General features: G+C 41.9%; 1 protein-coding gene across 1 annotated transcript; it reads right to left on the reverse strand.

The window, feature by feature from the left end:
* Positions 1–1,005: 1,005 nt before the first annotated feature.
* On the reverse strand, positions 1,006–22,927 carry GNS (glucosamine (N-acetyl)-6-sulfatase). Its single transcript, XM_059816220.1, has 14 exons — positions 22,787–22,927; positions 22,037–22,096; positions 21,151–21,357; positions 19,524–19,589; positions 19,036–19,134; positions 16,458–16,625; positions 12,353–12,435; positions 10,869–10,987; positions 10,215–10,318; positions 9,718–9,819; positions 8,387–8,494; positions 7,600–7,710; positions 5,561–5,721; positions 1,006–4,706 (listed from the first exon to the last, which is right to left on the reverse strand). Exons 1-14 carry the CDS (start codon positions 22,925–22,927, stop codon positions 4,631–4,633), a joined length of 1,605 nt encoding a protein of 534 aa, XP_059672203.1. The 3' UTR covers positions 1,006–4,630.
* Positions 22,928–27,786: the final 4,859 nt, after the last annotated feature.

The raw sequence follows: 27,786 nt of genomic DNA on the forward strand, positions 1-27,786 counted from the left end.
TGCCCCTTGAATGAAGTGTTAACACTGTGTATTTCTTTTTCTAAAATGGGTGACTCCTTTATCATTCTACAGCATTCTTCTTCACAAACATGGCTTGTTCTTAGAAATTAATGACAAAGGAGACATTGTGGCAAGCTTCCATGATCCTGATGGTAGCATCACTTGGGCTGCCAGTGATGTCTTTGAACACGATGGGAAGGTGTATGTAGGTAATACAGAGCTGCCTTTTCTTGTCATGCTACAGTAAATGTTATAGTTTTCATAAGCTGGAGCAGCAGAAGAAAAATAGCAGCATTGTTTCAAGCAGCTGTTAAATATTTTTCTCTACTTAATGCAAGACTGCTACATCACTGAAGGAGAAATGAAAGTGATGCCACACAGTTAAGCAGAAATGAAAATACAATGCAGAAATACTTGTTTTAGAAGCTTGTGAAAGCCTCAGACTTAAATAGGTTAAAGGCACCAAATCACCTTGCTCTGTAGTTCAGAAAATAGTTATGTATTTGTTTTTAAACAGTTGCACAGAATCATTCAAAGAATTCAACTTCATAACAGGGATTGAGGTGAGTGAGTAGCACGTATCTTGCTGTTGCTCACAGTTCCCATTGTGGAAAAAGTCTTATGTAGGATTTTACTCTTCCTCTTTCCCGGAGACAGAACATACTGCTTTTAATTATGAACAGCAGTTTCTCCATTGTCACTTTTGTTAAAGTTTTCCATCTATTCAACTACATCAGTTTCCAAGGAAATATGAGCAAGTACAGCTTGCATCTAAATTTGTTCTCTCACCTTCACATTTCTTCCTGATGCAAAGTAGTCATGTGTTGTCATGCTAGATGCTGTACAGAAGGTTCCCTGTGACCACAGAAAAGTTCACTAGTGGCCAGTGTTAGGCAGCAGGGCAGTAAGCAGAGAACAGGCTTATAAATTAGGAATTCAGTCTTTGGAAGTATAACACAGCTTGGTCCTTTGGCAGGTTTTAACTGAAGTTCAGTAACAGAGATATGAAGTTTGATAGGCAGTTTATTTTTTCTTTCCCCAAAAGTGCGGCAGTGAACAGGATCCTCTGGAAGGGCACTTTCTAAACAGATGTTTAAAACAGCAGAAGTATGCTCACAACATGCTACAGCAAAGTATGCTCACATACAGAGAGAGAGAGAAATACAAATAAAATTAATTTTAATTGAATTACAATAAATGACGGCTGTTTCATTATGACAAAATACTGTATTTAGAAATTGATTGAAAAGGTATTATACCTGCTTTGGGTGTGTGTTTTGCATGTGTGTGTCCCTGTTACAGCTTTATTCCTCAAAATGAAGAAGCCCAATTTACTGGGCCTGTGCTAGGTAAGCATGTACTACCTGTATTCACTTATGCTGAAGTGGTGATACTGAATGTTTTTGGTTTAGGATAATGTAATAAAGTTATTAACTGTATTTCTCTCTGGAAAGTATTTACTTTACCAGATCAGATCATTAAAATTCACAGCTCTGCTTTTGGTAATAACAATTCAAAAAAAAAAATTTAAAAAAAAGTCACATTTTACCTAAACCCAACTCTGTACCAGTGAGGCCCTTTTATTTAACACAAATGCCTTCAGTAACAAGGTACGGATACAGCTATGGTCAAATAGCATATGAAATGGAATATCCAAGACCACCATTTAGTTTTAAAATCACTTAGTTGGGAATTCAATCTGGATAAAAGTCAAAGTTCCTTCATAGTGTTTCTTTAATCATCAAGGATAAAAATTAACACTGTTCATTCAAGGCTGTAAAAATACTCAGAATTAACTGCTTTGTGGAAATAGGCACCAGACAAGTGACAACAAACTCCTTGACAAGCAGTGGAAGGCAGGCAGCTGTTGGTTCCTGTTCTTCCTTCAACCACACGCTTTTGCTGAACAGTTCTTAAGTCTTTATCAAAAGTGGGAGTGAAGCAGGTGTTTTCCTGAACTGCTATTCTGGTTAAATAAGGAGTGACTAATTTAATTCTGAACTTCAATTTAATGCAACATTTACTACCTATGACAGATTTCAGTTATAGTGTGGTTCTCTGGCAGTGAGCATGTACCTTACTGAGCCTAGTTACAGACAAAATGCTTTATAGGTGTGTGCAGGTAGCAAGAGTGTTAATTTGGGTAAAACACCTGGTTGCACATATGAATAATCTGTATCAGTTCTGTCAACTCTCATGTTAGTTATTAGGCAAAAAGTAAATAATTCAAAAGAAAATCTCCTTGTTACGGCTTAAGATCACTTTAAGAAAAGTTAGAGTTACACATCTGTACCCATAATGAAGTTTTTTTTCTATTAAGAAGCAACATAATGCACATTACTTGCACTGAAACTTAACTCAAGTAGAAACTTGACGTATGATCTAGATTTGATAGAACTTTTGAGGGTTTAATATGCAACAATCAATGTATTTCACTCTAGCCTCCATACAGCTAACAAAATGAAGTTTAAACAAAGAACAAGTCTAAGCTGCTAGAATTATCTGAGCAAAACACTACCTAGATGAACTTTAGATTTAGCTCAGTGTCCAAGAAAATGCTTAAGAGCATGAAAACAACTTTGGTTTTGTTTTTAGACAGAAGAGAGTCTGAAGGATACTGATGGGCAATACTAAGGCTTAAGAAACAACGAACAGGATAAAGCTAAAGCTGTAGTGAAAGGAAAAAAAAAAGTCCTGAGTATTTGAAAGCATGTAAGTAGTTTGAGTATCCAAAAACCTCTGCATTTATACAGATGCTCCAGCTGAGAAGTTACCTTTCAAGCCATTTTTTGTCTCCAAATATTTGGTCACTCTAGAGATCTGAAACACTGAGTTAGATTGGAGACAAAAGCTCTACAAAAATCTAACCTGTAATCTAACTTTCTCTTAACCATCACAGAAGTCTGCAACTCTAAGCTACATGAAGCACAACTTCTGTGCTTCAGAATTAAAAGCAAAGAAAGCTCAACTTATCTTACCGTAGCATTGCTTGTATCCAGTTTGTGGATCTGTGCACCAGGATATGCACCTTCACAGTTCTGAAAGAGTCATGCTTTGTTGCCTACTTAATGATTACATAGTAGAAGGTTTTATTGTGACAGAAGTGGAAATCATCATGTTCTCTATTTGGGTGAAAGATCTGAAATAACTAACTAAAAGTTAGTTAAAAAACTAACTAAAAAAAAAGTTGTGCCACAGTTTGTTTGACAAGGGATAGGTTATCTTGCCTGATAACACAGTTGATTTGCCCACAAGCAACATGAACTTGTCTTGCAGAAGATACACAATTCAGTGTTTCTAGAAGGTGTTTTGCCAATCAGTCTATACAGAAGTTATATGCTAACACAAGTTTGGGTGTTTTTCAAGATTTAGGAAGACACTCAAGTTTGAGTGCAAGTGATGGCTGCATTTCAGATAAGCCTTATCAGAAGGTTGAAGACAACATCACCCTTCCAAAGGGAAACCAAGTGATAATGTACCACAGTCAGGTATCTGATGTCAGTCCTTTGGTGTGAAGGCCACTTACTGCAGGTTCTGAGTAGTTATGTCTCAACCAAAAAGCAACACTCCATGAAGCACTTAAACTGCCTAAATAGCCCTCTTAGCCTAACTTCTAGTGAGCAATGATTTATTTATTTTTAGCTAGCTTGTCCTCAAAATAATTTACCTTCAAGAATCTAATCAACTTAAGATGTTAGACAATTCAAAACATTTGGAGGTTAGAGACAGATCCTCTACTGTGTTGCCCTGGTGTTTGGGGGTTTTTTGTGGATTTTTTTTTTAGTATTACTTCCGTTCCTGTATTAAAACAGACTTAGGAGTTAGCTCAAAACACAGGCACACTTATTTGAATACTTGTTAGTCTCAATACTCTTTTGCTTAAGTCACTAGGAAGCCTATACTAAACCCTAAGAATTTTTTCAGTAGTACATAGTAACCCATTCCAGCATTTCAAACTAGAAGGAGGTTGAAATTACATTCTTGTTTGCAAGCTACCAAAGCTGTCCTACAAAATTCATTGGTCTCATTTGAAGTGGTCTCATTGAAAAGAGAATATTTAGCATGCGGATTTTAATCCTGCACAAGACACTTTCTAGTCAGATCTTACAGTTTTGACTAATGCCTTCCTAAGCTATTTGGGTCTAGTTTGCTTTTGTCATTAACAGCTTTGAGCTTGATACAGGAAACCTATAGTTAAACATAGCTTTTAAGAAAGTCTGTGACACTGAGTATGGGTGAGCATTACTGTGCAATAGCACCTGCCTATCTAATCCAACTCAAATACGCATTTATTGATTTTTCAAACAAAATAAACTGTTCAGATTCATAGGCATAGGTTCACCTCTGTGCCTGTGATATGAAAAGGTACTTGAAAGACAAAGGTGGTAATCAACTATCTGAGCAAGACAGATTAGCTGTGTCTAATGATTTAGAGTTACAGTTCAGCTGTAAAAATATACATATTGCACAAGGCAACCAGCTAAAGACAAGGGTTTTTCTTCCACACAGGGTTTGAATAGCCCATTAAAAGTCTTCCAGCTGTGATCGGCGAGAGTTACACAGACAGACCTGCTGCAGTCACTGGAGAAACTGGTCAGTGGGAGCTGATTGCAAGAGGCTCTTACATGCCTTATAGGGACTGTGCAGAAAACCTCCGAGCCCGAACACCGTGATTGCTGAACATAAGCCGTGGGTCAAACCTGTACCTATAGAAAGAAACAGAGTTGGTGTGAGCCACAGTTAGCCCACAGTGACAAACACTTCTAGAAACAGCTTATTCCTAGAATAGCTTTGGTACAAGGCTACATGTATAATTGTTTTCTTGACAGTGTGTGGTGGGGACAGCCTCTCTACGTATTACAACAGATGAATTATAACGATGCGCAGCTAAGGAGTTGATAGCCTCCAAAGAAATAAATACTAGCTACCACATACCAACAGCATACCGGCATATGTAACATCAAGCATTCAGGAGATGCATTCTAACTGAATGCTTTGCTGCCTCAAATTACAAACTTATGTAGTACAACTATAAGGACATTTTAAATAGTGCCTAAAAAAGCTTCAGTCCAAATGACTACTGACTGAATTTTGAGCTAGGAAGCGCTATTTACTTATAACAGCTGACTACTACATACAGCTTAGGTCCTGCAGGAAACATTCTTTGCTAACAGCATCTCGAAGAACAATCACAGCAAATATTTTGAAAATTCCTGCCTACAGAAACCTGCAGAGCTTTTCCTTGTTTCCAGGCAAACCTGAGGTCACTTGTCTCTGGCTACTCAGCACAGCTGTAAGCTTCAGCTATTCTAAGTCAACAATGGCTGACAAGATTAAAGTAGTAGTAGTATTAATACCATCAAGTTATAGTTGGTAGGTTAAATTAAAATAAAGAGTGAACATTAAAAAATAGAAGCATTAGGAAAGCATCTCTGTTAAACAACAGTATGTATGTCAGTAATATTATATTTTATTATAAATACCCTCTACAAAAGCTTAATTTTAAAAATATATAGTTACATTTAAAAGTATTATAATAATTAATTGAACCAGTGTTTACCCGGGATCGAAGACACCTGGTGTACGGCAAGTTGCTCCTGAACAGGACTGCAGCATCATTAATCGATAGTTCATCTTTTCTAGAATTTCTTGATCAATTGTTTTAGCAATGTTATTGATCTGGTGTGGATCTGCAGTCAAATTATACACTTCCACAAACACCTGCAGAAGAAAGTTCCTGCACTGTATTAAGTCATAAATGCTAATTAACATTTAATCATATTATTTGGGAAGAACACTTCATGGCAGCATATAGCCTCAAATGTTATTTTCAACTACGCTGCAGCATCCCCACACATAAGCCATATTTAGCCATGCAGCTAAGTGGTTGAAGACAGGATAGTGTGTAGGTAAAGCTGAAGTTTTGTGATAGTACAGTATCGTTGGAGAAGTTTTTACTTCCACCTGAAGTACTCATCTACTACACTGCAGATTTTTTTCTAACACATAAATGGAACCCATCTAATGACTGTAAGACAACAGCAAGAGGCCACGGCTAAGCTGGCTGTCTTTTCATTAATGGATCTCAAAATACACAGTTTCATGACCATCACGTCACCATTACGTGCTCGTCAGGTACTTCCAGCTCTTAAACTCAGACAGGTGTCTTGACTACATCTATAAAATATGCTGAATACTATGCTATTGAATACTATGAATGCTGTAACCCTAATACAAGAAAGCTTTTTTGTGTGCACACGCTTTGAGAAGGTTTGTCTGGAAGATTTTAAGGCAGATTTGGTTTTGGGTACATTAAATCTCTAAACCATTCTGTGGGACAAATACTAGTCAAACATATCAAGAATTCAGCTGAGGTTTTGTCTGTGCTAGATAGAGTAGGAGGCCTGACTGCAGATGATGTTGATTAAAACTGGCTGGGTTGTGTCTAACTTAGATAAAGATGCATCCAGACAGACTTTGGTTGCAGGCTCACTTGTAAGGTTCACTGCAAGGTTTTAAAAGCCACATTGCTGCATCTCCCCAATACTGTTACTCTTAATTTAGCTGACCCAGGTAAGCTGAGTGACCCAGAAATAGCACAGCCATACCTTCTTACTGGAAAAAAGAAGTGACATGAAGTGTATTATCAGATAAACTTTGGAGTCTACTTTTATGAAGAGAGGAAAAGTGAAGGGCAGGGGCTGCTAATCAGCATCTTGGTCTCCTATATAGTCTTTCTTGCTATCTTACTGCAAAAATCACCCTGTGGTATTTACTCCCCTGCTTTAAGTTGTTCATTGTGGACTACCAGAAAATATTTTGTGTGGTGGCATGATAACTAGGGATACCTGGTGTTTATGTCTTTATGCACATCTGTTGACAAAGCAGTTTATTAGATTTGTGACCCGGTTGCCTCACACCCAACATGCTCTCTGGAGCAAATGTGTGCAAATGGGCACAAGTAAAGATCCGCCCTTTAACACACCAAGTTTTGTGCATGCAGTGGGTTGCTCCACTAGTGAGATCTGAACAGTTTCTGAAGCAGGTACATTATGTCCCTTATACCCAAACAACTTAAGATAAGGTCAGAGACCTTTCTCACAGTTGTAGCTTAAATACTTGTTTTGCCAGGCAAACACATGAGCGATAGGACAGAAATGATCAGCCTGCGATTTCAGTTCTTCCCAAGGAAAAGAGTTGCAGCCAAACATACGGACAGCAGAGGTACAGTGTAACAGAAAACATTTGTTGTACAGAAGACTTTGCCATATGGAATTAGGGTAGGACAGAGAACTGAACCCAGCCCCAGCACAGCTCCCTGTGAGGCTGTTACGTGATACCAGAAGGGGATAATCATAGTTTAGACTACTGTCCCTTCCTCACTCCCCCCCATTCCCTTTTTTTCTTTCTTCCCAGAACCCCAACAGAGTTTTGGTTAGACATTCTCACCAGTAGATAAGTACTTCACTGTTTATCCTGCAAGCAATGCTAATCTGCTTTTCAGAGTACTTTATGGAAACCTTGAGAGCAGATAACAGTGCAGACAGTCGCTCACACAGTTGTGAACAGTTGACATCTGCTAGTCAGCCAGAGACTTACCTCCCGGTCATCAAATTCACAGTACTGCAGATCCCAGGAAGTTGACAGTGTCCTTACACAAGCATATGTGTTGTTATAGGAATCTTCACAGACACAGTCTGGGAAGCAGTGCTGTGAAGTGAGCAGTGAACAAAAACCTCAGAGCAGGAAAAAAGATGAACTAGCAATCCTTTTCCTACAGTCTATACCAGCTTAAGCCAACTGCACCACAATCTTAGTCTAACATATGCAAGTCTCCACTGGGAATTTTAAGCAAAAACTCAGCTCTTCTAAGTTTGAGAAAGCATTGTGATTAAACTCACTATGATTAAGTGCATTTTGTCAGGGAAGCTAATGTACATACACTGAAGAGAACAGCACAACACACACTACTGAAGGCAACACCAATGGGATACTTTACTTAAAGCAAACCTCCTTTGATTCAGGAAGTAGCTAGTAACTTAAATAATAGTTACAGATAAGAATTATGCTATGAGGTCACTGGAAGTTTAGAAGGAACACGATGTCGTTGCCACCCACTTTGCAAAGCCCACACCCTCCTGTGTATTTCTCCAGCCCTGAGGCCCTATAGATTCCCATTGAAAGGGTGACTGTGTTCTGTATGGTCATATGGACACATCAGTTCTGCATAGCTGGATGTCTTCTTAAATGCTGCACAGGACCTACAGAGCTAGCTCCTACTTACCAAGACACTGGGAGCTTACTTACAGAACCAAGTTAGTCCACACAGCAAACAGGTTTAATTCAGCAGCTATTTTCTAACATTAACAAATCGTGTCCTGCTTACTGTGACTCCAGGTCCTAGGCCAGGACAGGTAGGATCACTGCCGTTGTATCCTTCTCCTTGGTACTCTACCAAGAAGTCTGATCTCCATGTCACATTTTTGTCTCCTCTCTAGGACAAGAGGTTAACATGACTGTGTTAACATTGCACTGTGAAACAGAAGAAATTCTCCATGCCTGGTATAACACCTGCTCACTGCTTACACAGCACTTAGATTCACTGTCCCTAGTTTGAGTCAGTTCAAGTAATATTCAGCCTTACGTTAGAATGTCTTGTGTAGCTGGAAGACAAGGAATCCAACCCCAAAAATATTAGTACACCTTCTCATGAGGGTTTAAAGTGCTATCTTCGATTGATAAAGAATCATGCAGTAACACTGAATAGGAGCCACATGGCCAGATACTACTACGTTACAGACAAGATCCCTGTAATGAGGCTGGTTCTTTTTGGTTTATATCAGACTATCACAACAGATGGAAAAAAAAGATACCCTCAGTGTAAGAAAAGATAAACAGCTTGAAGAAGCAACTAAGTTTTAAGCTGCTCTATTTGTAGCTGCATTTTAAAAGACAGAGGGAGAACTAAGTGTAAAGTTTATATACAGCACCATCACAGGCATATACAGCAAAACAATGAGTTTCAGAGTTTTGATTCCGTCAGAGTTTAAACTAGATGCCTTTTACCTGCTTCTGTCTAAAGAACAGCTTAAGGTTTGGATACAAGGTTTTAAAAGCAAAGCACTGTTTTAAATCTGGATGATCCCCTACATTTCCAAGTAAGCTGCCTTCAATTTATAGACTAAATTTAATTAAAACTAAAAGGATCAACTGCAAGCAGCTTTATTTAAATAGGCTTCTGCTCACTTATTGCAAAGGTCAGGTTTACTTTAGAAAACCACATGCATTTTTCCAGAGTTTAGGGGGAAACACTAGGTCTACAGAAAATTGAGGCAAACCAAAGAGTTAAGGAAGAGCAGTCTGCTTTTCTCCTATGTCTATCCTGAGAAATCCTAAGGAAAACGGGGAGGGAGAATGCAAGGTGGAAACAACATACAGCCTTCAAAACAGGAATCATTACAAATGGCAGGATTAGCCTAAGGATGGCACAACTTTCTATTACAAAATGACCATAAAGTTGTAGGGCTTATCAAAATACATCTGCATTTAAACAGCATGCCTACTTTTTTCATTAAGCTACGAACATCCCGTGTGAAAATGCCATCAAGGGAAGAATCTGGGTTGTGAGTTGACTGGGACTATCAAAGGAAGTAGTATTCACTTTGAAGAATAACCCCTGCAAGAATTATTGGTTACTACCCCTGTCCACCTACTTACCAACAGTGGCAATAGTGACATCCCATCCATCTGGGTCTTATTCAAGTCATACCCTGCGATATCCAGAATAGTGGGACCCAAATCAATATTTGCAACAAGCATCTGCAGGGTGAGGAAAACTTACTTCAGAAGACCAGAACCTAACAGATGTAATGGAACTCCTGTATTTTAAGTAGTTGTAATTTTAAGTACACCTAAACACTACTTAATTTCATCCTTATAGGCTAATGGATCCTGTAACATTCACAAGCAAGGGTAGGGTCTTTGGAAAGCAAGCTTCACATTTCATTTATTTCTGTAGCCTACAATTACTTAAATTTACTGATTCAAGTAAGAACACACAGCTTTTTAGAATGAGGTCTTTGCACTTTCTACAACTCCATATATTTCATTTCATTAATACATATATATGCAGGAGGATGAATTATTACCTAAAGTTGGTAACGGTGAAACAGTATTAAAAGTAAATCCACACTCTGATTTCACTTCTTTCTTACCTTGTTTGTCTGATTTGGTTTTATCCCTGGTCCTCGAACTAGCAACGGAACTTTGATATCAAACTCATACAGCTGCCGTTTGTCTATTGGCAAAGAAAACTGGCCTATACAATAGAAAATGGAAAAAGTTAAATGGCTTCTTGTTTTATGTTTTAAGAGTCTTGTGTCACATTATTTCTAGCAACCAATTTTTTAAGTAGTCAGAAAAGGTTCTTAACCTGAATTATATTAACAAAGTGGAGGATAGGAACAAACACCTTCAAAGTATAAGCCGTATCTTACAAAGTTTAACAGCTTAGATACTGCATTTTTAGTTGCACAACATGATACAGACAGGTCTTTGGCAGATTTTTACTGGTTAACTCTTTCATGGCAACTCTTCCTACAGAACACAGAGACACTTCCTCCATTTCTGTCCTAATTTTATGTATACCAGGATACAGTGGTAGAGATTAGTGCTAAAAACCACAAACAAACAAACACCAAACAAACAATCAAATCCCCAAACACCCCACACTGCAACTCAAGTCAGTATTTCTCATGTCTACAGTTTTCCACAGCTGCTGTTCCCATTTTCTGGAGTGGTCATGAGGGTGAAATGTTATGCGATTCCTAGATCTTCTACAAACATTCAGTAAGCACTGAAAACTTTACCAGTGTGGAAGCCATTATCTGATGTGTAAAAGATGTATGTGTTGTCTAATTCTCCATTCAATTCCAGTTTCTTCACTAGTTTCTCTATCAGGTCATCTACTGACAGCAGAGTTTGCCACCTATATAGAAACAAAGTAATTCATATTAGTGTATGAAAAATTTAGAATAATTCTGACTTGCAAGTGGGGCATTCATATTCTGCTTCAAGTCAGTGTATGCATGGTAAGTAGATTATTTTCCTTGCAAATTCTGAAAACAAACTTCATAGATTACTATACTGTACTATTCGAGGCTGCAATTTAAGATAGCAATAGACTGTCTTCAGTTCTTACTGATTTTATTCTGTAGTGTCTGAGAGAGACATCAGAATGCCGAGTACTTCTTATCTGGAGACGGTCAAGACCAACTTTGAAGCAACACAGTGGCAAAGAGTCAGTTATCTCCTGCAAGGTCACTTGTTATTAGTTCTTTGTATCTAGTTTTTAATATTAAAATACAAGACTGCCATGAATTTTATTGTTTATATGGGATCCTTTCTGCTTGAAAACTACATTGGCTATTTTGTATTACTCATACAATACCAGGGTCCATTATTGCAGTATGTCTAATGCCTTGAACAGCTACAAGTTATTCTTTCCTTTGTCATGGGGTCTGCCACTGAGACAAGTGACTGCTTCTGATGAGTCAATAACAAGCCCCCACAGACTAGTATTATGCTGAATTAACTAGAGTTATTCAGCTCCTGGATCCTGTTGTCTCCAGGCTTAATTTAAGATTGTTGTGTATTCCACCTTCATGTTTTATAAAGCAAGAGCCTGAAAAATCTTGGTTTTCCATCTCCAAAGTGACAAGCGAATGCCTGATAGCTTAACTTTAAGTATTAAACTCCATTTTGAGCAGTTAACGTTTGTTTCAGAGCTTTTAAAGAAAATACTCCTACAGTGTAAACAAATACCTTTCCTTTCTATTAAGAAAAGGGAACAAGCTGTATCTTCATGTTACTTCCCACATCCCCTTTTATAAAAAGGAATCAAGCACCCGCCTTGGCCAGTCATGTATTCCCATGTAAAAAGACCACAGGCTGAGAGCCAAGGTTAACAAATCAGATTAGCTGGCAGACAAATCGATCACATTTGATGTGCATCATGCAAGAATCTGGAATTCAGGTGAAGTAGAAAGTAAGGTCATTTTTCATGAAAACCTGTCGTGCACTGAAAAAGAAGCAGTAGAGACACCGAGCATGACCGGTCTTTTTTGTGATGAATGATGGCAGCATTTGGGAGCAAAATATTTCTGAAGTCAATGACAAGTTTCTTTGCAAAAAGTAAACCAGAAGTCAGGTCTGCTGAGACAGATGCCAGAGAACTATTACAGGTAATTTGACATCTATCCTCAGACTTATTACAACACTTTAAAAAACCTTTTCTTTTTTTAAAAGCAATAAAATTTCTGAGTAGAAATCTTAAGCAACAAAAAATTCTTACCGCTTTCTATAAGCATCATCAAGAAACTTTATTGAAGAGTTAGTCATTGGAGTCTTTGCTTGTCGAATTAACCAGTGCTTGTTCTAAAGAAAAAAAGACAAAAAAGATCAGTGTAGGGAAGAAGTACCAGCTTTTACCTTCCTTAGGCCAAACAAAAATGTTGTTTAGGGTAAAACATCCACATGATTCCTGTGAAAAAGCCAGGCAATGCTATCAAACTGACCTGACTCCAGTTTTTCCTCTCGGTTCAGGTAAAATCTAAGATGCAGGAGTAGAATATATTACAGCTCCATTATGGTCAGCCCTTGGTGAGAAGAAAATAACTGTGGATCTTTTCAAAGCAGTTCAGGGAAGAAATTTATGAAAGGAGCTAGGGAAGGCTCTCCCAGAGATCAAAGTCTGATAGCCTGAGACAGGTCTGATGAAAAAAAACCTGAAGGATTGAGCAGCATTGTAAGATTGGACTTGGTTGTCAAAGTGGGGTTCTTTTGGGACTAAGATTTGCAAGCATCCTAACACACAGGTAGAGAGGTGGGGAGGAACTCCTGCATCAAAAGCAATTAGGACTACCTAATTTATGGACAGGTGAGGACAAAGATCTGTAATGGTGCCGCTGTCAGATTCTTGGTAGCCTACGAACTCAGGGCTGGAGACTACTGGGGGGGAACAGAAACGTTACCATTTTATCTGGATTTTTTGACTCCAGAACAAGAGCATTTATTTTGCTGAAGCATTAATGATTCTTCTAGCCACATTACCAACTTTCAGAAACAGCCCCTCCCTTTCTGCCTTCACCCATCTCCCCGAAGTAACAGAGATGATCTAACTCATATGAAAAGCCACACTCCCACATCCTGAAGCACCAGTCTGAACTGGGTTAGCTGCTGTACAAATACATGGGAAGGTCTGTTGTGAACAATGTGAAGGTTAGTATTAGTGGGGAGCAGAATAAAGGAGAAAGTCATGTCAATGCAGCTTTACACTTTTTCATTTAGTAGGTCAGGGATGACCCACTCATCACTCAGCTAGAGCCTGTATTTAGTTGGTCACTCCTCTCCATAGAGCCTCTTGTTATGCAATTTCCCTCCTGTCACAAGCAAATGACTCTGAACAGGCTCAGGCTTTAGGGATTCACAATGAAGTTACTCATATCTCCTGCAGTTATTCAGTTCCCCTGTTTTCTGTTCTTGCTGACTGAAGGAGAGATTTTTGTCATGGAGACTTAATACCATGTCCAGTTTACTCCAATTCAGTTGTATTCAGGAGGCTCAGAGGAGACCTTATCACTCTCTACAACTACCTGAAAGGAGGCTGTAGCAAAGTGGGTGTTGGTCTCTCCTCCCAAGTAACAAGCGATAGGACAAGAGGAAATGGCCTCAGGTTGTGCCAGGGAGGTTTAGATTGGATATGAGGAAAAGTTTCTTCACTGAAAGGGTTGTCAAGCATTGGAATGTGCTGCCCAGGGTGGTGGTGGAGTCACCATCCCTGGAGGTATTGAAAAGACGTGTGGATGAGGCACTTAGGGACATGGTTTAGTGGTGGACTTGGCAGTGCTAGGTTTAGTGGTGGACTTGGCAGTGCTAGGTTTACGGTTGGACTCGATCTTAAAGGTCCTTTCCAACCTAAATGATTCTATGATTCTATTCAGATCTCTCTTATAGTAGTTGTAAAACAGTTCTCTGGAGAGACACTAAGTCTATCTCAGCAAGAAAACTCACAGCATAATCAAGACCAAACATCTAGGATTTGCATGTTGGTTGAGAGAGGAAAAAATAAGGAAAGACATCACAAACCCCATCTGCAGCTCAGCATAAGTTCTTCAGAGACTGAAGGAGCTGGCAGTGTCACCTGTGCACCAGCCACCTTTCACAAGAGGTAGGCTCAGGAGAGGCGCTCCATAAGGCACAACCATGCTGGGTAACTCAGTCAGATAAATCACCTAGTGCAGTAGAATCTTCCTCTTTTCTGGAGTATTTTGTTCTTTCTACCTTTCTCTGAAGTTTCAAAAACTTCACACAGCACCCAAACATCTTTGTGGATTTCAATAAACTTCACACTGACTCAGAGTCCTCAAATCTGCTTCCCTGTCAGTCTCTGTCAAGCCTCTTTCACCAAATAAGTACAAAGCTGTCTACCACTCCTGCTGCCTCCCTATATCCCATTTGCAAAGAAATTTTATGAGATCTTGAGACAGCATACCGTATCTTGCCAGCAGAATCTGAACACAGCTGTGCTCCAATTTTGCAGAAAAAACAATGCATACAAGAGAAATACTCAACACATCTTAATCAGCTTCTCTCTCAGAACAGCTTAGATAAACCACTCATCTGGGCTATCAATAGTTCTGCTTGGGAAACCAGACAGCTACCCATCACTTTTCCTCAGCTGTGAGCTATGTTCCTAAGCAGAAGTTAAAGTGCACACCACTGGCCAGAGTCTGACAACAACTTAACTCCTGTTTTTCATGCAGAGATTCTGCCTAGATGGCTGCTTTTAGTACCCCTTGCCCTCATACTGTGTAAGGAAGCTAAGCAACATTAATTTAGGAATCAAGACTGTACAATGCAAGACTGTCTAGCAAGCATTACAACATCAATGACTTGAGGGTCTGAACCTACGTACATGTTTATTGCTATTGCAGGAATTGTGTTTGCCCTAGAAAACAGCAAAGCTCAAAGAAGAGTTAGGCTCCACGACGGCAACACTGCCAATTATAGAAATGCACACTGTTAATGATTGTAGCTATTGTGCCTAGGAAGGGTAATGCTAGTCTGTTCCTATTCTGAAAACTAGTAAAACTGTTGTATCCACAGATATTAACTACCAAACATTAAGTAAGTCTGGTTTTTTGCTTTGTATTATATCGGCATATGCAGAGCTTTTGCTCCACATGAGGGAACTCCCACGCTGTATTTTTTGGCTAGCTGCTAACTTTGCTGGTCAAGTTATTTCCAGCTCTCTATTTTAAAAGCATTCAGTTATTACAGTAATAGAATCTAAGACAAAATTAGGGATCCTTTTATGGGTAAAAAAAAAAGTCTGATTCCCACTCCCTTGTTCAAAACTTAACAGTTTGGGCTAAAGTATTCATTACTGCCTGCAGCCCTTTTCTGCCCTTTCATTCATGTTTTTGTATCACGCTGATAAGCACATGGTCATTTTGCAAGCTACAATCATCAACTAGAAAATAAGTTTCAACCTGTAATACATGAGTCAGAGTGACCTTAGAAGAGGTATCACTGGGCTCCAGAGAGGCATTTAGGTAATGGTATCTCAAGATTAGGAGCAAATCTTGAATTGAATCAGTTGAACACTGAACAGTAGTGAGTTCTATATTTTAAACTGAATCAAAAATATAAAACCTCTGTAAATTACTGTTTGTGACTTTCACTGTCACTTATTGGCAGAGTAAGTAGCAGCAGATTAGTCTGAGCTAGACCATATTTGGCCAAGTTTACTGGCAGCAGAAGGTACTGCCCTGTCACAAGGATGTCTGCGAGTTTGTAACATTAGGCTCAGCAATTCTGGTTACAGGTTATTTCAATAAGTGAAAGGTGAGTTCTCAAAGTCCTTAGTGACCCTGGGCCCTGTGGTTCACGATTTCACAAAGCCTTCTGGTTAGTCTGATACGCTGGTCATCTAGGGACAGCTTTGCCATGAGCTCAAGTAATGGACCACCCATCCACACGAGCAGATGTGCGTAGGAAGACCAGGCTCTTGTCACTCTTCACCTGAGCCTTTGTGTTCCACCCTACCTATGTGTTCTCCTGAAGATAGAGAGAGTGATTGAAGAACATTTTAAGAGCTTCAGAAGAGTCTGGAAATTGGACAAGGAATTAACTTTCTTCCATTTATCAAGCACAATTCCATTGTACTGCCTTATTTTTGCCACTACATTTTTTTTTTTAGAATATATATTGGTATGCAAAAATCTCAAAGTCACAATAAACATATCTTACCCTGAAAGGCTGATTAACATAACCAGTAATCATGGTATTAGCCTATTCTTCTCACTGTTTAAACTTAATATGCAAGGCAGGGTCATTGCCCACTGCTCTCACAAACTAGTAGAATAATCTATGCAGATTCTTGCTAGTTAGCTTACCTTTCCATGAATATTAAAATTGCTGTTTCTTGGTGCACTGACATTCTGAAAGCTCTTTGTATACTGTGGAGCAGCTGTCCAAGGGGAGTGTGGTGCTGGGGTTGAGATCATCATAAAGAAAGGTTCAAAATTAGATTTATACTCCAAGAAGTCCAGTGACATGTTGGCCTGTGAACAGTTTTGTTGGAGAAGAAAAGTCATACCTCCAAAGGAAAACAGCAAGTATTTGAAAAATCCAAACTAGATATTCATAACTGAAGTAGAGCTCAGTAGTACTGGGAACATTTAAACTATTTCAGAAACTTACTGCTTGCTCATCTACAAGTATCCAGAAGAGCAGATCGTGATAAAAAATTCCCAAGTATTCATGTTAAACAAATCATTTGTCCCACATCCCTGAACAGCTTTCTACTTCAGACCTTTGCATAATTTAGACCTGGAAAACTTATCAAAAGTTTGTGCTTATTCCAAGTGTCAATAAAATCCATTTAAACTCTGCTTTCATCAAGTAAAACTGGAGCTTTCTTTAACACGGTCTGAGGCTCTCAGATGCCATCTCCTGCCTGATAGATCCCAGTTTAGCAGTTTCAGTTGTCTTCAGAAATAGTTCTGAAAAAGTTTTTCAGCCCCACTGTTTATAGTGTAGGCTCATTCTGTAGCAAGCTCCTAGTTTCAAAGGAGTGCCGCATTTCTGCTGGTGAAGCCAGCAGCTCTAGTGAAGGAGAGTGCCAAACTCCACTCACGCCACTTCACTGCACTTTCATTTTCGTTTCAGCCTATACACAATTTCAAGTAGCAAGTTCGAAGAGATTGCGAGTTCCATTTTGGCGTTCGCTCAGTCAACCTTTGAAATTAAAGCTTCAAAGGTACTACTCGCAGATGAGTTCTTCACTATTCAAATCTTGCAACATTTTCCTTTCCTGTCTGATTAGTATACCCCATTTTGGATATCCTTTTCTTTCTCTAGAAGTAATAATACACTAGGAATTCCCTCCTCTTCCTTCCTCCTAACTTCTGCATCTAAGCAAGTGTGGTTGGACTTCAGTTATATGACAGAGTTAAGGGAGGATAAGAACCGTGTGAAGTTCAAAAACCTGGTTCAGAAACCAGTATGATGTAGGTAAAGTCACAGAGTTTAGATTTTTTTAGGAGCTTAAACTGCAATGTGTCAGGACTGCAGTTGACAGATCCAGGTGTTAAGTTTCTTAATACCAGACTTAAGTATCTAGATGTCCTTAGTCAGGACAAGAAAGCTTGTGCATCACATCAAGCAACACAAGAACTTTGCATAAGTGATGTACTCCTGTGCACTGCTCATCGAGTGAATTGAACTCAAACACTAGCTCTGAAATGCTGAATACATATTTGGTAACTTCAGGCAAAAGGTAGAATGCAACACACTGAAAATCGTAATACACTGCTGCATCAATAGGTAACACACCAGAATTAAGAGGTTTATGCAGCAATAACCTGTTGGTCAAAACGCTTACAAGCTACTGAAGGACCAAAAAAGACCAGTACCTTGCCAGTAACAGGATACTCTCACTTCTGGCTCATCAATTCCAATCTAGCTTTAGACAGTGTAAATCTAAATTTAATCAGACAGCTGTTCAGTACCCTAAGAAACATCAATTAGTTCTGTTCCTAGTAAGCAGCTATGTTCAAGAACCCACTGGAACAAAACTCATTAGGGTCTCAATGGAAGACTACAGATTAACTGCACGAAGGGACTTCTCTGAGAAGAATTTTCCTGAGTGCTGCATGTGAGCTCCCAACACCGCCAACTCATACACTCTAACAGCATGTCAAATTAACTCCAGCGTGGCAGGCAGGGGGAACACTTCCTCCCCTCCCCCTGCCCCCAACCAAACCTTCAAGCTAATACTACGTGCTAAACAGGGCCTCAAGAGAGCTAAAGCAACTCTTCCTACTTTCCTTTAAGTATTTGCTATCTTTGTTACCTCTCTTTACCTTAAGAGGATAAAGAGGCTAAAGACTCCCCGGTCAGCTACACATTTTGGCATAGTCCATACATTGCCCTCACACACTATGAAGGATCGATTAGCCTTTGATACTTCCAAGTTATAAGCTTGACTAGTTAAGAGATTACAAGATACTAACACATCATAATATCTAACAAACAAAACATGGTATAAAGTTATTTTTACATGCTTAACTTCCCACTGAAATCTTGGTCCAGTTAATCTGTTACAAAAGTTGTGTATTGTAATGAAATATATCCCTCTATGAAGTAATTTAAGACATTACCTACATACATCATGTTCCTCATGCACCACAGCACTCAGTATTAACCTCTCAGTGAGGCTACTGGCTAGCAAATGGGCAACTGGAATCCCTTTCCTCTCCACAGCTCATACACACAAACTTGTTGTTTCTAAATATACCCAGAATCTTGCTGTGCTGATAATGCCCACGCACCATCACGACAGCACGATCACGTATTTATGAACTAATGCAGCCTAACAAATTATCATCCCCACCTTCCCCAGGCCCCCAGCATGAAGCATTATCTGGTCATAAGCAGCTTCTGTAACACAGGTGGTGTAAAATTTCTTACCAGTACATCCGTCAGATAATCTACACTGTAGTTCTCACCATGCCTTCGAGCTTTGCCATTTACTGAAAGAGTATAGTTGTAGTACTTTGAATTTTTCTCCTGTGAAAAAGAAAAGTCGTGTGCATATTTAGACAAAGTAACACGTACACCGATTACTTGAAATAATCAAAATGAGCTCCCAACAAGCATTTGTCACAAGGACACCGCAAGAATTCTCAGAACTGGTCTCCAACAACAAAACTTATTTTAGTACTATCTCACATTGCTTTGGCTTTACAAGTCAGGGGTTTTCCCCAGGCACCTTAGTAGGAGTAGCCTTTATGAAAGCTAAGGATCTGATACGCAATACAGAAAAAAAGAAAAAAGAAAATTTACATTAAGTTGATAGATGTTCTTTGCCTGCTCTTTCATGACCAGCAAAGTTAGAACATGAGTTGGATTACAAAGCAACCAAAATTGAGTATTTTAAAAAAAGAACAGTCACATACCAAAGCATACCAAAAACTCCATCCAGGAGGGACATGACCTACTCCCCCTGCATCCTCCGCTCCGTACTGAAAAAAGACAGACCATGACTCACAGTTTTGATTATGATGAATAAAAGCTAGAAATTATGTTTCATATTCGTGTGCTTTATTCAAGACTAGTCATAAACTGCATTAATCCAAATCCAGTTTCAGAATGGAAAAAACCAAATATATATGCATATAAAAACGTATGTTAAAGAGACCAGGGTTAAATAACTAGAAAGACATTAACTGAAAGCTTGGCATTAACCAATAAAATTTAAATCTTATTCCCTGTTCTACTCTGCACATGAAAATACACAGAGATCCTGGAGAACATATAGTAAGTACATCATCAGCTAATGAGAGGTGATCAAAACACGCACATGACAAGACACTCTTAGGCTTTGTGATAACAGTTCACAAGATACTAAAGAAATTTTTGCATAGACCAACAGCTTCCCTCATCCTCCCCTAAAGGGGGTGCAAACTGTAAGCAATGCTAGCCTCTTGCCACCTCAGTGCCAAATAATCGACAACAATTAGCCTTTAAGCCAGCAAAAAAAGGCAAGCAGCTGATGAATTGGTGCCAAATTCAAACCAGAGATTGCCTCAGAGCAACACAATGGGTTTTCTCAGGGCTGCCCTCTCCCATCTACGTGGCTCGCCTAACTGCAGGGACAGGAGACTATGCTGAGTCAAGGGATGCTCAGAGGAAGCCAGATAAGTTTCCCTTCCCCTAGCTGCCTCAGGACATCAGCAGAAACAAATTTGTGTCTGGCAACAAAAATTAATGTTCCGTTATTCCACCAGCATTTTCCACCAAGAGATGCAAGGAAAATACTGCTGTTAAGAACCCTGTAATTCATCTAGCTCCAAATACAATTCCATCACACAAGAGGAACACCTGATCTTAGAGCTTTCAGCGCTGAATTTTACAGCTTACCATAAACTACTACAAACCACAGCTTAGTTAAAAACAAAAAAACAAAAGCACACACATACAAGTGATTCAATAATAAAGAGTTGGGCAACCTCTGTAAAGAGCTCAAATAATATCTGCTCTCCTGATGAATTTTCCTCAGTGGACATTTAATACTTAAAATACCATATTAACTGCTAAAAAGAAAATAGTCCTCTGATGCAAGGCGATGTATCAGTCAGGAATATTGAGACAAACACATTTTTTTTCTTTAACTTTATTCTAATATTTTGCCTGGTCTGGCACTGGCTTGATTGTGTTCTTCAATACTACATGTCAATCACCTATCCATTTCCCCCAGTCATTAAAATCATAATGTCTGAAAATTAACACATCTGAACATACTAAAAAAGCCTTTGGATTCCGTCATCCTTTCAAAATTAACTTTGAAAAACATTCAGGCACCTACAGAACCTGATTTTAACCAAGTTAAGTTAAAGATTTGAACTTTGCATTATATTTATCCCATCTCAGCAAAGAGAACTGTTCATCCAAGTAACACCAATTTAAACACTTTGGGCACCCACCATCAGCTACAAATAAAAAAAAAAAAATCACTGAATGTTTTAGAAAGGTGGACAAATGCAAATGAACTGCGTGACAGTAAAAAAAATAAGCACACAATACCTCATTCAAATACTTTCCAGCAAAGAATGTTTGATAACCACACATATTTTTGAGCAGTGCTGGGAAGGTGTATGGTTCTTGAATCTTCTGCCATAACTTGCTGCTACAGTTTCCTTCCAGAGTGTTATTGACAACATGATGATTATGTGGATATTTCCCTGTTAAAATGCTAGCTCGACTGGGACAGCAAAGGGCACTGGGAACGTACTGGAAAGACAAGATGAAGAGATGCAAGATTGACATTGTAAAATGATTTTTCGTCAAAATTTATAGTTTTGAAATATCAGCTAATAGGTTGACTAAAAAGTTCACCAACATTAGAGCATACTTCTTTCTGGACACACAGAATTACATCCCACATATTTTCACTAGTGGAAAGCTGCACATGAAACCGGTTTTAGATTTCTGCAGCATATGCCCTTCAACCCCCTCCCCAGATTAGATGTGGTTCTTATACAGCAGCAAGTATCCATTAAAATACTATTTGCCCATTGATTCACTCCATTATTTTAGCCATAGCAATACATTAGAATATGAAGAGTGAAGTGGGTTTTCAGCATGCATGAAGCTGAAAGTTTTAAATAGCTTCTTCTAATGCTTCTCAGTTTGTAATAAAAATACTCAGATTGCTGTTTTACTTACAGCTTAAAGAAGTTAGCACAAGCACTTTTAGTAAGTGAAACTCTCCTGCTCAGATTCTGAACATGACCTTGAGCTATACTCATTCTGAGACCTAAAAGTAGTTAGACTGAATTTAGAAGACCCACGCACATACATACAGACTTCATAAAACCGTTGCCAGTTTTGAGATTTTTAGGTTACCTAAGATACAAACTACACGAACACACATACCTCAGAAATTCAAAGAATTAACGTAAACACTTACTGCATTTAGGAAGGTTATTCCCATCTGTGCAATGAGAGCATTAGTCTTCTTTAGGGGGGTCTGGAAGAAAGGTACCAAAATGAAATCAGCTAAAAATGTAAGGAGTTGAAGTGGCTGTATTTCTAACTGACAGAAGACCCACCACCACAGTTTTTAGGCATTCAGCATGCCTTTTTGCTAGGGCCTCGTGTGACCGCAGCGGTTACGCAAGGCAGCCCAAGAGAGCAGAAGTATGGGGAGTTTTCAAGGGCTACCTGCAGCTGCAGAGGCTGCACTAGAGAAGCCCCGGCCTTGACCCACTTGAGCCTCGGTGGCTTCCCAGAGAAGCTCTGCTTACCAGAGGAAGCCCACCATGACGCTCCCTTAGCGGGGCAACTTGGCCTGAGGCCGCGGAGAGAGACCTTGTCCCCGGCTGTGGGGTGGGCCCTGGCTGCATCGCTTGCGACCCCAGGCCCAGGCCGCCACTCCTCAGCGGCCGGAGCGACCCTCGCCTCACGCCGTGCCCTCTCCACCCTCTCCCGAGTGTCCCCAGCCCACGGCCGGTCTATGCAACCTGACGGGCGGGCGGCGAGCACCCCTCGGCGGGAGCGAGGCCTCTGGCAACGCTCCCACCGGCCCCCACGCACAGCCCCGCGCCTGCCGCTCCCCTCACGGGCAGGCCCACGGCGGCGCCCCCCAGCCGGCCGGGCTGGTGGCGGGGTGCGCGGGAGGTCGAGGGCCGGGGGGAGGCCGGGGGAGCCGCGGGGTTACCATGCCGCCTAGGCAGACGTCCTGGTCGTCGGTGAGGATGAGCACCACGTTGGGCCTCCGCGCCTGCCGGGCTGCCCCCGCCGAGCTCAGCACCAGCAGCGCGGCCAGCGCCAACCGCCGGACCACCGCGGCGGGGGACATGGCGCAGCGGCGGTGACGGGCGGGCCGCCGGACAGAGGGACGGAGCGAGTCGGTGCTGCTCGAGCCCGCGACGAGACGAGACACCGCACAGCCCAGAGCTGAGCCCCGAGCAGCAGCGCGCGGGCCCGCCCCGCCCCCGGCATATGACCCGGGAGAGCGGCGGGGAGGGGAGGGGGGGCGGCGTCACGTGGCCCGGGCGGCCGCCGCCGCGGGGAGCGCCCCGCCCCCTCGGCCCCTCCCCTCCTCCCGGCACCTCCCCCTCCGCGGTGGCCCCGCCCACTTCCCGCCCCCAGGCGAAGCCGTTGACGCGGGGGCGGGAGAGGGGGGCGGTGCCTGGGGTGGGCTCTCGCTCGCGGCGTCCCTCGCCGCCGTTCTCCCTCATAGCGCCCTGCTCGCTGTCCGCGCGGGCTGCCCGCTGCCACGGGTACCTGTGACGGCGAACAACACAGTGTTTTGTTCTGAGAGGGTATTTTTTGTGATGAAATACTGTGGCTTGCTACCAAATTCTTGACGTTAATTAGCTGACGCTGCAAAGCTGGCCCCATCAGTCCGGCAGCGTACGCCTGGTCTGCTTGCAGGGCCATCGCCTCCGACTGTCCCAGCCGATGAGCTCTCGTTCTGAAGGAAAATACTGTGAATAATGAGGAACAAGCAGAAGGCAGGAACAGACAAGGAGCACAGCGGGGGCACGGGGAGCGCTGCGCACCTCAGGCACCCACGGCAGCCGCAGCCCGGGAGCTGGCGCGGGCTCAGCGGCCGCGGTCGGTCGGGGCGCAGGGCCGTCCTGCTGCAGGCAGGCGGTGCGCCGAGGCAGGTCTGGGGGAGCAGGCTGCAGCCGCAGCGGCGTTACTCAGCGCAGCGCACGGGCTCCGGGCACCACCCCATGCGCTAGCGACACGGCTCCCCCAGCCAAACCCCAGGCGCACCCAGCTCTGGTGGCCGTACAAACCCTATCATCAACTCCGGTTTTTATGTTGTTTTACGATGACTTACAGCAGCATAATTACAGTCTCACGGTTACGTGACTGAACTTATGCCATACGTTTCCTCACGCCCTCGCCTCGGCCTTCCTCTGAGGAGGCGCAGCGCGTTAACAGAACCAGACCGCCGCTCGGGGCTGCACCGGCGAGGGAGCAGGAGCGGGACAGACAGCAGGACGGGGGTGACCTTTGCGGCAGTCGCACCGCGGCGGGGACCGGCCCCCGAGGTTATCGCCGTGAGGAGAGGCGAGGCCGCCCTCCCCGCCCCTCAGCAGGTGCAACGCCCCCGTCGGCCGCCGCCGGCCTCTACCACGCCGCGCGGTGCGTGGGGAGGGAGTCACGCCAGGCACGGCACTCCTGCGTGCGGGGGAGCGGCCCGCCGGCCTTGGCTCTCCCGCCCCCCCACGTCTCGCTGTGGAACGGGCCGAGCCCGGAACTCGGCGCTGCCGGCGGCGACGCCGCGCTGCCGCGGAAGATGGAGGTGGGGGAGCCCGGCCTCGGTGGTAGGGCGGGCAGCAGCGCTGACAGCCTGGCCGAGGAGGAAGAGGAGGACGAGGACGAGGAGGGTCCCAGCAGCGGCCGGCCCAGCCGCACCTCGTCGCTGGTGAGCGGGCTGCTCACCGAGCTCTACAGCGCTGCTGAGGCGGCCGCCCCCGTGGGCAGCGCCCGCTCCCGCGTCCTCCGGGAGCTGCAGCAGCGGCCGAGCCAGGTCAAGTACCTGCGGCTGAAAGGTAGAGCCTGCCCCGCCTGCCCTGCCCTGCTCTGCCCTGCCCGCTGCCCCGGCCTGCTGCCAGCGGGGCTGCGCCTCCCCAATGCTACCTTTCCGCCTGGGCTGGGAGCTGCCCCTGTCGCCTCGCTTTCCTCTCTGTGCCTGCAAGGGAGTCCTGCTTAAAGGTTATAGCCCCCTCTCTCCTGCCTCCATGCCTACGCGCACCTACACGCACGTGTATATGCATGTATATATCCTCCTTCACTTGTTACAGCAGCCTCTATGCGTGGCCATTTCCCCCGGAAGCTTCCCGTGCGCAGTTAGTTGATACCTCCTTCAAACCTCGTGTGCTGTTCCTCTTTCGTTTTAGGTTCCATAGGAGCAAAAATGGGGTCATCTGCTACTAAAGTTTCTGTGACAGATTGCACAAGCTTTTGTGCTTCTGTGAGTTCCTTAATGAATCAATGACCAGTTTTCTTTTTCTTTAATTTTTTTTTTAAGCTAAGTCCCTTTTTTCTTAAGCTAGGAGAGATGCTACACATGCTGTGTCATAAGAGGTAATTGGTTTTTTCAGGTCCTTTTAGTTCTAGTGGACTTAAATGAAACCTGACAATTGTAAAGCTTATTTGCAGGTAAGCATGTCTTCCAGGCAAAAAAAAAAAGGTGTAATAAAAAAATGTAAATGCAATAGTCAACTAACCAAATGAAACTATCAAAGAATTGTTATGAAAGCTGAGTAGCCACAACATTGCATGTTTGTGAAAGAATGAGACTTGCAACTCCAAGTTGACGCGATGAGGAGGGCTGTACAAAGGCCTCTTGTCTCCTGATGTTAAATCATTCTTGGTTTTGACAAGGAAAAAAAACCAAGAGGTGAATAAACACGCCTGTTCTTCAGACCCGTGCAAACAGCTTTCTGCTTCCGTGTTTGGCTTCTTAATGAGGTGATATGCCATCTGATGTTACAGGATGTAGCTCAAGTTCTTCTGTGTGTCTTGTGGCAATGGGGGACTCAACAAGAAATTTGCTTGTTCAGGAATATGTTTTGTAGAATTGAAACTCATTAATTTTGCTGCAAAGTTAATTGTTTTTACAGGGACAGCTAAGGGGCATGAGTGGGAAAGAATAAAATTCAGCTCACTACTTTTGTGGCGACTGTACAAGTCAGTAGGAATACAACTTAATTTTTTTTTCTCTCAGAATCCATAGATGTGGTTTTAAATCATATTGCCTGGTACCAGTGATTGGGAGTGCTAGCTGAGCAGCACGTGCTGCAACAGGGTAGTGCCTATAAAACAGAGGACTGTTTTGCCAGTGGCTCCCCTCCCTCGCAGTCATTCTTTGCTCTTTATTATCCCATGATTGATTGTCATTTCAGCCTAATTTGTCCTTTTCTTTAAGCTCTCCAGAATTATTGAAAAAGTTTTGCCATATGAGCTGAGCTGTTTGCCATCCCACTAATAGTAGCTTTTCCTGGATGCATAAATATTTTTCTCATTGGATCAGGTTACCAAAGTATGGATTTTTTTGATTGATTTTTTTCTTCCAGCGTCATACACTGTGCAATAAGTCGAAGTACTTTAGTTTGAAAGAAAATTAAAGACTTTGGCTCAGATCCTGAAAATGTTTATAACTGGGAATTGTCCCAGTCAATAGAACTTGTAATTTATAGGAAGTTTGTGTATGTAAATGTCTGTGGGGCAAGTCACTTTGCGTGTCAACTACAGAAAGCTGTTCATGATTGGTTTGACCTGGACTGAAGTTATTTTCTCTGTTTATTGGCAGATGTCGATGAATTAACAACTATAAAACGAGAACTGAATTACAGAATTTCTGTTCAATCAGCAAAGTTGCTTCGTCTTCTGAAGCAGAAAGACAGGCTTGTACATAAAGTCCAGAAGAACTGCGATATTGTCACAGCTTGTTTACAGGCGGTTTCCCAGAAACGACGTAAGTACTTTCTGTGTACGTGTGTACTAGTGTAAGTGGTTTATTTCATTAATGTGGGCAGTATTTCAATTAAGCCCTCACCCTTGATTTAAAGTCAAGAGGCCAGGCTATGCTGTTCCTTAGATATGATTGGCTTCCAGCGATGTCAGTGGCACCTGGGAACAGGCAAAGCTCAACTAGCTCAACTAGGTATGCTGCTCTAGCCTCAGCTTTGTGTATTGGTGCAGTACCCTTACTGTAGATTGTCTGCTAGGCTTTTTCAGCTTTATTTCAGAGAAAGCCCGAGTTGAATTTTTTGGTGTGTATGCTGTATTTAACTGTGTGCTTTCATATGGCAGATGCTAGAAGTGGAAATTGTTCTCACTGGAAACTATAGACAGCATACGCAATTGTCTTCCCAGAGCATTGATAGTAGCACATAAATCAGCTTGATAGAAAGGAGTTAAGATGAGGAATATTAGTAAAAACAAACCCACTTCCCTCAAGCCTCTTTATCAACATCTGTGTTTTTGGGGTTTCAGAGGGAATGCATGGGAAAGAGGAGAAATGTTGCTCTTTAATTGTTTAGCCTTTTCTTCCAGCACAGTGAAACCTTTTATTTCGACTTGGCAAAGTTGTCATCTAAAGATAGGCTGAAGAGCTTTTGTTAGTTCTGCTAAAGTGAAACTGCATGTAATGTCGTGTGTAAAAATAAACGGAAATTATAGCTTTAGAAAGGACCTGTGAAAATAACCTAATGTTCCCTGTCTTATTTTTTTCATTAACATGCAGCGTGACAGGTACAGAAATGTTCAGGTACAGTAAAAAAAGCATGGTCTTTTCACAAAAATGCCTGTAGGAGCTTTGAGGTGCATGTAAAAATTTTATTAAAAGAATCTTACTGTGGTGGCATGTGCTAATGTAGTTTAGTTAAGGGTTTGTCTATTACTGTGAAACTTACATTTTTAAGCATTTAAAAGTGTTACTTTGTTTTACTTAAACCCAGCATGAAAGTTCTTGGCTGTCATGCACTGCGTAAGCATATTTTTTCTTCTTCTCACCTACTCTTTTTCTTTCTCAACATCAGCTTGATAATTGAGTCCTCGGTGCCATTAACACTTGAGCATATACTGTAGTCTCCTTTCAAATGAGACTACTTGAATTTTGCATGTGTTTAAATATTTAGAGGATTTGACTATAGATTCTGAAGGTCTGAGCATCCCCACCTCATTTGTTAGGTA

Source organism: Gavia stellata, chromosome 4 (genome assembly GCF_030936135.1).
Source record: "Gavia stellata isolate bGavSte3 chromosome 4, bGavSte3.hap2, whole genome shotgun sequence".
NCBI lineage: Eukaryota > Metazoa > Chordata > Aves > Gaviiformes > Gaviidae > Gavia > Gavia stellata.